Source organism: Harmonia axyridis, chromosome 7 (genome assembly GCF_914767665.1).
Source record: "Harmonia axyridis chromosome 7, icHarAxyr1.1, whole genome shotgun sequence".
Lineage (NCBI taxonomy): Eukaryota > Metazoa > Arthropoda > Insecta > Coleoptera > Coccinellidae > Harmonia > Harmonia axyridis.
This window is the reverse complement of record NC_059507.1, coordinates 24,770,162-24,782,872: the sequence shown is the minus strand read 5'-3', so window position 1 is coordinate 24,782,872 and position 12,711 is coordinate 24,770,162. Positions and strand designations below refer to the sequence as shown.

The following is a 12,711-nucleotide window of genomic DNA, read 5'->3' as shown; positions in this document are numbered from 1 at the left end:
GGAAAAAGTCATTTGGGCCAGATCTGGCGAATACTTTGGATGCAGAAGCAGTTTGAAGCCCAATTCATGCAATTTTGCCATTGTTTTCATTGATTTGTAACACGGTGCATTGTCTTGATGAAACAGCACCTTTTTTTCTTCAAATGGTGCCGTTATTTAACGATTTCATCCTTCAAACGATTCAATAACGCTATATAATAATCGATGTTGATGGTCTGGCCCTTTTGGAGGTAATCAATGAATATTATACCTTGCCAGCTGACTATTGTGTTTTTCTTCGCTTTGGATTCGGTTCATCGTGTGCAGTCCACTCAGCTGACTGTCGATTGGACTCCGGAGTGAAATGATGGAGCCATGTTTCAGCCATTGTCATATATCGACGCAAAAATTCAGGTTTATTGCACTTAAACAGCTTCAAACACTGCTCAGAATCATTAACATGTGGTTGCTTTTGATCGATTGTGAGCTCGCGCGGCACCCATTTTGCACACAGCTTTCTCATGTACAAATATTCGTGAATGATATGATGTACACGTTCAGATGATATCTTCACAATGTCTGCTATCTCGATCAACTTCACTTTACGGTCATTCAAAATTATTTTGTAAACTTCTTTGATTCTTTCGTCGGTGACAGCCTATTTTGGCCGTTCAATGCACTCGCCGTCTTCGGTTCGCCACGTTTGATCTTAGCATTCCAATAAATGATGGTTGATTTCCTGGTGCAGACCCCGGAAACTCTTCGTCAAGCCAATATTTTGCTTCCACTGTATTTTTTCCTTTAAAAAGCATAATTTTATCAGCACACAAAATTCTTTTTTTCCATCTTTTCAAATAACAAAAGTAGCTACACTCACAACCCATTATCTCACAAACTAATGGTCTGACTGCTGTCAAATTGTGACACGTATCGTTTGAAGGATGGTAGTTAATATGGATTTAATACAAGCACCGCCATCTGTGCATCAGACCGGTGACTTTTCAATTGGCCTAATATAGTTTTCGAGATGCTGTCAGTGAGCATCGAATTTGGGACGTCCTGTACATGCTTTCAACTTCATATAGACAAATGAGAGAAGTATGCCATCATTACATTTTCAGAACGGGAGCTCATATGTTTTTCTTGGCAATAATCCATGATTTCCTTAGATTTATTTGACAACAAATTCAAAATGACATTTTGGGCAACATTTTCCTATTCTGGTAGTGTCCCGCATTGAACATTATTTTCGATGTCCATTTCAAATATTTTTGGAAAATGAGTAGATATCAAACGGAAATAGGTAATGTTTTGTTACAACGATTTACGAATCAATTGTAGATCATATACAAGGAGATTGTAATCGAGAATCGCTATTTATTCAAAGTAATCCTTAATTTATGATAATGTTGATTGCGATTAAAAAAATGGTATATGTACCTCTTTTCAAAAGCATATTCCTAAATTCCAACGTTTGTTTACATTGTCGCCCGGGAAATTATCGTAAGTAATATCATAAGGGCATCTAATTTTTCCGAAAAGAATCGAAAAAACACGTTGCTAAGTAATATTTTGACAAGAAGCATGAGTGCTGGTGGCAACAAAAATCCGAGTCGAAGACGAGGATTTTTGCACCTGCACGAATGCTTTTTGTCAAAAAATATTACTTTGCAATGTGTTTTTTCGATTTTTTTCACAGGAAAAATTAGATGCCCGAATGGTATTTGACAAGACTATTTCCTGAGTAACAGATTATTCTGCATGTATAGGTATTAATTTGAAAACTGAAAAACAGATACTCAATTTTATTTCATCCGAAATACTACAAATTTAATTATTTATGGTACAATTAAAATATAAATTGCAATTTTGGTACACGGTAGGGGTATTGTTTGAAACTTTTGTTGATTCATTGAAGATGTGGGGTGTAGGTACATAATTAATGTAATCTGTGAGAAGCGGGAGGAGTGACTGCAGGATCTTCTGTTTTCTGCTTTTTAGCTGGAGGTTCTGAGGCGTCACTTCTAAGGGTGTTTATGATGTTGGAGTAGTGCTCATTATCCATTTGCAGATAAGGTTTAATTCTGGTGTCCTTGGAAATAATAATTACGTTTGTTTTCAAATGTATTGTAATTTTTGGTGACAACAACTGTCAAGTTTTGCCGCGGGTAAACGCGAATAAACTGCTGACAGGTCCTGCCAAACAGTTTTTCCACCTAGAAACCATTTGTTATTCAAAATTGCTCGTTTCTGATTGGTGCAAATTACGACGAGGGAAATAGTCGCTCTTATTACTATATACACAATGAACTATTTTCAGATATTACATTTTTCCTTATTTGAACGTCTCAAAATAATAAATATTCTTTCATATTGAGAAATATTATCATTACACAGGATGTTCCTGAATTGGAGGTACAAACTAAAATGGCCGATTCCTCGGATCCAAAGAAATTTGGATAAGGGTCAAAATCACCTGAAAATCAACTTTGAATGACATTGTATGATATATCGTTGAATTTAGCGTTAAAAGTTATTTCGAAAAGTGTTATAAAATATACAGGTCCGTATTGAAGAAAATGAGGTTGAGGGTGGCCCAGAGAGCACGAAACGTTGGATACGAAATCTGATTACGTCAAATTGAGAACAATTTACTGTCGAATAAAAAATTCCTGTAGCATTTTTTGATAATATTTGAAATAAAGTGGAAAAAAAAGAAAAATCAAAATGATAGAATTTAATTTTTTGTATATCTCAATAACCGGCCCTGATAATCTCGATTTGTTTGAACTGCTTGATAAGGCTTCTATGCATGCAACTTTTTCTCCATTTGACCGACCTTCTAACTCTTATGGTTTAAAAGTTACCAATACAATCCCATTGAAAAAGTGGTCACCCTGTATACCGTTAAATTCCCTCGTTATTCTTCTACATGTCAAACTAAATTGGTTACTCTGTACACACCCAACTATTCGTCAAATAGAATGGAATTTAAATAGACGATATGCATGACCAACAGATGCAATGGATAATTCGCAAATTAACCATTTGCGATGTGCAAAATATCAATATTATAACCTGAATCGTGAAAAATGACGCATGTTGTCCTTTTAAAATAAAGAAAATGCAAACACTGATTTATCGTTTCAAATCAATCTATCATTCAATAAAAAGATTATTGCTCTGAAATTAAATGACATCATTTTGAAGGTTCGCAATGATTCAGACATTTACGTAACAGGTGACCAATATAATCACAACGCTGAGAAAGATACAGCGTATTCAAGTTTTAATAAATTATAAGACCTGAAATTCTTGAGAAGTTAAAATTACGGTTATTGGTCCAGATATTAGATCAATAATTTCGGCATCAGATAGAACAAATTTTTCCATGAAAAATGTTCATATACCTAAACATTTATATCCTATAACATGCTAAGTTTTCGAGATACAGGGTGTTAAAGTTTGGAACGAGAATCAGTTTTTATTTATAACTCTAGTATTATTACATTCATTGTTTTAATTTTTAGGTATATAAACATATATCGATGGACATACAAAGTAACACACTGGCGACCAAGAACGACGAAACGCAGTGTAGGTAGACCACAGAGAAGATGGCTTGATGATAAAACAATATACAGGAAATAGATGGTTTCAGATAACTCAGGACAGGACAGCATGGAGGAACATAAAAGAGGATAAGAACAGGAATGGATAAGGGAAGGCTACGGTTTTTTTCTTTGAGAAAATTATTCCATTCCTGAAATCAACAGATTTTTACTGGAAAAAGGTCTCTGAAAATAGAATTTTCCTCTGAGGAATGTACCGTTTTCGAAATAAATGATTACAATTCGAGTACAAAGCAAACACTATCCACAAAATTGTACAAAAATAAATTTTTCAAATTTTCCCATTACTTAAAATAAATGAAAGTATAAAAATAGGCGTTGTTTATTATTACGCTTTCAGATGGCATTTAATTGAACATTTCAGAAAAAATATCAGATACTCAAACAATAACAAATATTTACAAAAATTGTCCAAAATGTGATTCATTTCTTTCAACACACACCTCGCACTGACGCATAATTGACTGATTTGAATTTAATAATAATAATAATATTTGTAATTTATTTTTGTAGATCGTATTTGTCCTGTAATTGATTTTTTCGGTTCATTCTATAGGAAAAAATCAAGAGACCTTTTTTCATAAAATTATGTTAATTTCAGAAATGAAGTAATGAAGGAACAGAATCATCGCACCCCTATATCTAGGCCACTGGATAATTTTGGCATAATTTATGAGAAAATTCATTCTATCCGACGGTGAAGTTATTGAACTTAAATCTGGACCACCTGTATTTTCATTTTTTAAATCTACATTCCAAAGTTGGTGGTACAAACATAGATGTTTAATTCCTTGGATCATTTTAGGGAAAAAAAAGTCTTATAAACATGGCACCGCAAACGCTTTATTTTCGAGATACAGGATGTTAAAATTTGATTTTTTTTTAAAGTTTGTTTCTCGTAGCACCTTCCCTTCACAAGATATTCAACTCAAATTTGGCATGAATATTCCAATTTGAAGGTTTCATATTGTGACATGCTAATTTTGAATGCAGATTCACAAGGTAATATTGCTTGCTTCTTTCCTCCAGGACTTTGTTTGGTAGACCACTGGTAGTTTAGAAAAATGTATATAGAAATTTTGGTCCAATAGTGCTCTTTTTGTTTTCTTGTAGTTTTGTCGTAGCTACTATCGCTTTGGAGAAAAAAGTCAAGCAATTCTCTAGTAATCCTCAGAAAAATCCAAAATCAATAAATTGATTATAAGTTACGGTACTCATCTACCAAATCTGTAGCGAAGATTAAAAATATTCGAGAAACTGGTATAATCAACACAAAAAGTAGGACTACAAGAAACACCCTGTATCTCTAAAACAAAGCGTATTCGAGCCCATAATTGTCTTAAAATTATCCAAGGAATCTTGCTATTTCATTTGTACCTCCAATTTAGGAACATACTGTTTAAATTAAAATTGTAATTGTAAAAATCTGAAGAAACTATACTGTGTAACGAAACAATTGTAATTCATAGAAGAAGTGGAAATATAATAACTAATGTTTCATTTTATATTCGAAATGAATTCTAATCGAATAGAGACCTAGGAAATCCAATACTTTTAAGTTGTTAACGATTCTTTCGTGAAATATAATAACCCAATGTTATGATCGAGACTTACCCAATAACTTTTATCAAATAGAATCCGTTTATAGTCCTCTGGGCATAAAGTAACACACGAAATCCTGTGAAATTTTTCATAGCACATTGATGATTCTTGACACTTTTTCAATTGTGTAAAATTTTTGGAATTAATTTTGAGATTCATAGGTTATGTACACGTTTGAAATCGATTTAGTTGAAATATCAATTTTGTTCTGGTTTGAACTGAATACAATATGTTCGCAACACGTGCTGATTTTGAAAAATATAATTCTTTCAATCAGTTGACTTATCACGTGCACTCATATGCTGCTTCAATTTTGAACGCTTGTCTTCCAATCGATCGCTCTATTATGGAAATTTTAGTCGGGAATGGTCTCAAACAATAAGGTAGGAATTACTACTGACAAATCCGTCTTCAATTTGAAATTTGAAATTTTTAGTGTAGGCTCTGTTTGAATTATGCCGTTAAGTTCATTGTAGAGTGAAATCTTACTAGGGGTTCCCTTCATATGGCCGTTCGAAGTTTAGTTTTAATTTCAAAAAAATTTCAATTTCAAGTTGATCACAACTTCAGAACTATAGAAAATTCAAGAAGAATATTTGAAATGGAATAGAATATATCTTTATTTCTGGGTACTACAAAACATAGCAAGAAGAAATAGTGTCAATACACTATTATCAAGAAAATACTCATTACTGAATATTTTCGTTATACATTTTGCCTGTATGTAAAGAATAATCATTTCAAACTTCGTGAAAAATGAACCAGAAAATAGGTGAAGAATATCGATTGAAAATTACCCAATAATACTTCGACCGCAAATTCAACGCAACTGAGATTTTCAGTGGTGAAATAAAATATCGGCCAATTCAAGCCATGTGCATAATTTCAAGATGATCACATTACCAGAACCAGAGGAAATTCAAGAAAAAAATTAAAAAAGAAATACCAATATTTTCGTGATTAAGAATCTGATCAAGTTGAGATTTTGCGTCTATATACAGAGTGTCCCAAAAAAATTACGTCAAACGAAAACGGAATCTGGATCAGATGTGCTCTAGTGCTCAACCTTATGTGATAAAATCGTTTATATGAATGTCTCACAGTTTTCGAGATATTTGATGTTTTAAGAAAAAAAAAGTTGAATTTTTTCACATTAAATACTTTCTCTGATGCCATAGGTACAATTGGATACTTTTCGATTTTCCGTGATTATTATTGAATGATTGTAACAGGAGACGAAAAATGGGTTCATTATGATTATCCCAAGCGCAGAAAATCATGGGAATATCATCGACCATGCTTCCACGTCGATGGCCAAACCGTTCCAAGGTCATGCTCAGTATTTTGTGTGACCAGCTCGGCGTAGTGTATTATGAGTTGTTAAAACAGACTGAAACAATCACAGTGAGAAACATGATACAGTGATTTTACAGCATGACAATTCTTGAACCCCATATTGCGAAAGTGGTCAAAACATACTTGGAAACTTTGAAATGGAAAGTCCTACCCCATCCTTCGTATTCCCCAGACTGTGCTCCCTCGGGCTATCACTTGTTTCGATGAATGCCACACGGCCTGGCTGACCAGCACTTCCGGTAAAAAAAGTAAATTTTGGATCGATTCGTGGATCGCGTCAAAAAATGACCAGTTTTTTCAACGCGGACCGCTGCCCGAAAGATGGGAGAAAGTAGAGTCCAGCGATGGACAATACTTTGAGTCATAAATGTATCATCAGTTTTATACAATAAAGTCTCGAATTTCGAAAAAAAAAACGGCGGAAGCAAAGTTGTACGCCTATGTAGATATTTATAATATCAGTTATAGTTATGATAATCAAAAGCTAATATGATGATTCTTGGACCGGTTGTTGCTAATTCTGGTGAACAAATTGATGTATTATTATTTAATATCGATTATTGCATTTTTCGTAATCCTATTAGATCTAAAATCAGATTATCATTTGCTGAGCTGTCACGAACACGATCTACAGAAGTATTTTCATACAATTCAATCTCGGATATAACAAACTGTATAGGGATAAAGCCTGGAATAGAATTCTATAATGAAATCTTTTCAATAACATCCTTATAAAGAATAATGTAGGTATGTCCTGTGTTAAGTGTACTCAACTCAGATGAATTAGATTATATATTCTCGAATATAAAGTTCAACTGAGGGGTCCTGGTAATAAGAAATGACCTTGGAAAGAATCTAGGGGAATTCCAGAGGATAAACCTCTATCGTTAATTTGTTAAATAATATTAAAATAACTGAACTGAATTAACTATTTTGTAGCCAGAGTTTGTTGAATCTAAAGTAAAATTAGAAAGGTATTGAAAGCAGGAGACTTTGCATGCTTATTTAAATCCGTATTCTTTAATTTTTTTCTAAAATTTCACATGAACCTTCGAACTATTATTTTACAATCAATTAGTGTAGATTTCTGATCGATCAAATTTTAAATTTTAATTTTGAGCACTTGTTCACCGAATCTAATAGATCGATCTATCAAAAATACTTGGATTCAGAAATTTAGGTCTCGTTAGGTTATGGTTTATGGAAAAAATCCGACCATAAATATGGCCTATAATTTTTCATCGATTCAGCAATCAAGTAAACCCCTCATTTCTCCAAAATCTTAAAATCATCGGCAAGAAGTAATATTATGTAAAAATATAAATATCTTAGAAATGTCATCAATGAAAAGAGCATTTTATTGCAAATTGTGTAAAAGCAAAACATAGCATTTCTACACATCCAATCTGCCTTTATTTGGTAGTGGCAACAGAAAAAATAGTCAGTGATGATCTCAGATTTCTCAATTAATATACAATAAACTCAAATCTTTTACGCTCAAAACTTAAATTCTAATGCGGTGTGAAGTGAGCATGTATTTCGACACGATTTTCATGGCAATAATGACATATATATCGAATAACATAATTTCGCAACAAAAATTGAAAAACGTTTTGCACTTTTGCATCAAAACCAGCCTCAACACCTCCACAACATACTTGGCCCAGATTTGCAAATTTGAATTTCCAGATAAAAGCTGATTCCTTCAATTCATACCTAAGCTACCTTGTCAATTGAAGGATCATAAGAGATAAAACCGTTATTTTTCAATTTGAAAATGCCACCCAAAAACTGGAAATAACTGGATATGCCAGACTTTGTTAAACAGATTCAGCAGGTTAGTTTTTATTGTGTGTTCGAACGATAAGATAAGACTGAACTCTTCCATTCTCATGGGATTGTTTTAGTTTGCAATAAAATTATCATTTTTTTCATTATTTGTCCCATTTATAAAATTTCATGTTTACAGTGTCCTTGGAGAGATTTTGAAAACCGGAGACAGAACTGTAATGGCTGATTTGGAAGTATACAGGGTGAGGGTGTTCTACAAGTTCTGTATTCATTCTTTTCCAATGAATCCGATGGTCCGATTCGTTTTCGTTCAGAAGGTACAAGAATTTGAAATAAATTATTTCTCGGCATATGATGAAAATAAATGATGTATTTTCATGTTTGAATTAAAAGTAGGCCGACTACTTGATCATCAGAATCATAGTTATTGAAGAATAATATAAAAAAAAATAACGCAAAAATTCCATAGTCACAAAACCAAACAAAATAAGATTTTTAATGTAGATCAGGTGTACCAGGTGGTCTACCAGAGTACGGATCTCATTTTAAGGTAGTTAATAAAGATATTTTGAAAATCTTTTTTGTTATGTACACAACACAGGGTGTTTGATCATAAACATATATAGTCGTGTAGATGACATTTTTGTCTTATGACATATACGTTTCGAAGCATGAAGCCAGATATAGAGACACGGTGTTCAACGTCATTTCTGAGCAATATTCTATTGATTATGGTCAGTTATGTACAACATTTGAAGTTACAATTTCTGGTCACATCTGAGTATTTTTGAATGCTCAATTCAGAAAGTGTGGAAAACTGCAATGTTCGTGATTTTTTTTTCAGTTTCCAAATTGAATTTTATTTTCTGAAATAACTCAATTTTATGAGGATTTCTGCGAAAAAATTTTTCATAAATCGAACAAATTTTTTTTACATGTCTAGATAGGTAGGAACCTATCTAAAGCGAATTTATTTCAACCGGAATTATTGAAATGTTTCACGATTGTACTCACTTATCTAAATTATTTTTTTGCCCATTCCTTCATGACTTTCACAGTTTCAGTTGAAAATTTATTGTTAGTATTTGTAGTACACAATCAGTTCATTCAAAAAATGAAGTTCAGTAAAGCGTATGGCCTCCTCGTACATGAACCATAGCTTATAGCTTGACAACGCGTTTGTATACTTTTGATCAGGTTGTTGAAGCAGCTTTGATCAATGTATCTCCAGATTTGTGGTAATAGTAATAGCCGCCTGAGTTCTTGATGCGTATGAGGTAGTGATTTGTGAGAATCTAAAACTCTTTGTAGCTGATCTCAAGCGAGTTCAATGGAATTGAGGTCTGGCGACCGAGAGGGCGAGGCCAAATGCGGAATATCGTGGATTTCCAGAGCTTCATTGACAATTCTCGCACGAAAAACAAGAAATTTGGCCTATAATAGCAGCATGAAACAATGGAATATGGTTATCATTAACTTGGTCTATGTAAATATGTAAATTTGCACATTCATGGTAGCATCAAGCACCAACAATGGACTAGTTTAGTGATGTTGATAATAACATATTTGACATGATAGAATTAAAATATAGAGCAAAACTGATAAATCAGTGAAAAAATTTTGAAAATCCATCAATAAATGACGGAGAAATAGATTATTTAAATTTACGTATTTTAGCGTGGAACGTCTTTGGTCTCCGACTCGTCTGTGACGTCACGCCACTTGCCTGTGATCGCTACACCATAAATTACGTTTAAATACTTAGCCGCGCCAAGGCTCTCGCGCCGTTTGTAGTTGTACAGTGTAGTTTTAACTCGAGTTTTGTTTTTATGTCACCATAATGGAGGAAGGCTTCGTGAAAGGACAAAGTTATTTTTACTCAATAACTGATTTCAAACCAACTTACACCTTAGTATTTTTATTATCAGAAATAGACAGCTAGTACTGATAGGTACTTACATCAAAGTGATTTTCACACACATATGAAGTAGTTTTAGGTCCAATTAAGTCACGCCTCATTAATTTGCACCACTTCTTCCTTTGATTCATGTCATTTGGTACATAAAAAAACAATTGATTGGGGTTTTCAATGCTTGCACACATAGGCACAATACAATATTTGTAGGATTTTTCTTTTATTTCAGCCATCGTGTAACGAACAAAACACGACTCGAACGGCACAAGTGATTGTACACCAATGAATTCGTAAGCACTCTGCGAATACCAGTCGCCTCGTGTAAGTGGCGTGACGTCACACACTAGACGCTGCGTATTATGAAATTATTCTTCCAAGCGAAACTTCAAAGTCCCATAACTTTTTCATTTCTAGAGATATTTCAATGATTCTTCCACATTTTTGTTTGATTTTACTTAAATTTTTAGAATTAATCCTTAACAAAAAAATGAAAACTAGTCCATTGGGTACTAACAGTAAAACTGTACCACCTCTGTACGGATGAATTTCCTGAACCGATATGAGATTTCTGGGCATCAGAGGATGAGTCCATACCCGAACACGCCAACAATCGAAAAACCGTCCATATCTCGACTCATTTGTGAACAATGCAAACCTCCATTGATTGTTTCAATTTACGTGCTCATTGGCCCATTCCAATCGCAGTAGCATATGATTTTGAGTTAATTGAATCCTTTTTAAAATCATCGTGAATGTAGATTGTCTTCGACGAGCAGTTTCAATCGAAACCATAACACCAGAAGCGTTAAAAAGCCGCTGATGCATGATTCGACAAGTACTCAAAAGCTTTCTCTACGTGTAGACACAGTCAGAAACCGATCTTTACATGAATGGCACATCTTGGGCGTCCATTTTCCATTTTCGGTCACGTTTCCACTTTCATCTCGATATCGATGGTTGAGTCGGGAAACAACGCATTCACCAACTTGAAAGAAATTCGCAACATCTCTCTGATTAGCCCTATTCACTTCATTCGCAATAGGTTTACGTCAAAGCATTATTGCAAAACAAATTTTCAGATGTTCAGAAGTTGATTGTAAGAACGTAAGAACGGAAGTTTCCTCCACGAGAGACAACTTTGTGCTGTGGTCGATGATGCGGAGTCTGCACTTCATTCCGTCAACGCCGGTGTACCTCAGGGCTCAATCTTGTCCCCGACTCTGTTCCTAATGCATATCAATGACCTTTTAAATTCAACCAAGAATCAGATTTTAAGCTTTGCAGATGACAGCACTCTTATAGCGTCCACGACAAACAAGAAGCCTGTATCAGCGTCAACATCCAGTTCCCAAAAAATCGCTCAAGCTGTGACAATCAACAAAGATCTAGAAGTTATTCCACAATGGAGTTCTGACAATCTGGTTGAATTCAATGCCTCTAAGACCCAGGCTACTCTGCTCACAAGAAAAACATCGACAGTCGCACCCCAACTAATAATGGACAATAAAACAATAAAACCAACCAATGGACTTAAGCTTCTAGGGGTCAATATCAGTCCAAATGCAACCTGGCATGAGCACGTCTGCTCAGTTGCCAAGTCAGCTGCACAGAAGCTTAGCTATCTATTTCGTGCGAGGAAATTGTTCACTCCAAAGCAGCTTTTATTACTTTATAAGGCTCAAGTGCGTCCAGCTGTGGAATATTGCTCTCATGCTTGGGGTTCAGCTCCTAAGCACTCGCTACTCCTACTTGATTCCATTCAAAAAAGAGCAGTGCGCCTGATTGACGATCCAACGTTAACTGCCAACCTTCATAGTCTCGATCACCGTAGGAAGGTTGGAGACTTATGCCTTTTTTACAGATACTACCACGGAAGGTGTTCTGCTGCCATTGCCTCCATGATTCCACCAGGGGCTCAATTTGATCGACGAACAAGGCTAGCCGATAATAGTCACCAGTTTGTCGTGTATCTTTCTACAGCTAGGACATCGGTGTATCAGAAGGTTTTTCTTTACCGAACTGCAAGGTTATGGAATACCCTACCTCAAGATGTATTCCTCCTTGGTTACAACTTACAGCAGTTTAAGACACGCACAAACCGATTTCTTCTAAATTCATCTCGGGGCGCTTGAAAGGGCGTTATAAGCTCAGTCTTTTCCCGAGAGATGCGTATAAAAAAAAAAAAACAACAAATGATCCAAAATTTTTAGAATCGCAAACGACAAGAACATGCTTGAAACTGAGAAAGTTATCAAATGAGGAGCAAAAAAACTATTCAGATATGAGAGAGCTAACAATTTATTTCTCATAAACGAACATTTGGTGGGCAAGATTAGCCTACTCTTGAAATTTTTGAACACCCTCAACTTTTGTGGAGCAGTATATTCCACTCAATTCCATATTCCATTCGACGTGAAAGTTAGATTGACAATAAGC

General features: G+C 34.6%; 1 protein-coding gene across 1 annotated transcript in view; it reads right to left on the bottom strand.

The window, feature by feature from the left end:
• LOC123684287 (proton-coupled amino acid transporter-like protein pathetic) overlaps positions 1-5,421 on the bottom strand; it is a 57,165-nt gene extending 51,744 nt beyond the window's left edge. The window contains exon 1 of the mRNA XM_045623479.1: positions 5,226-5,421. Within this exon, the coding sequence (XP_045479435.1) occupies positions 5,226-5,305 (80 nt within the window). The 5' untranslated portion in view covers positions 5,306-5,421. The remainder of the gene's footprint in view (positions 1-5,225) is intronic.
• Between the last annotated feature and the right edge of the window lie 7,290 nt (positions 5,422-12,711).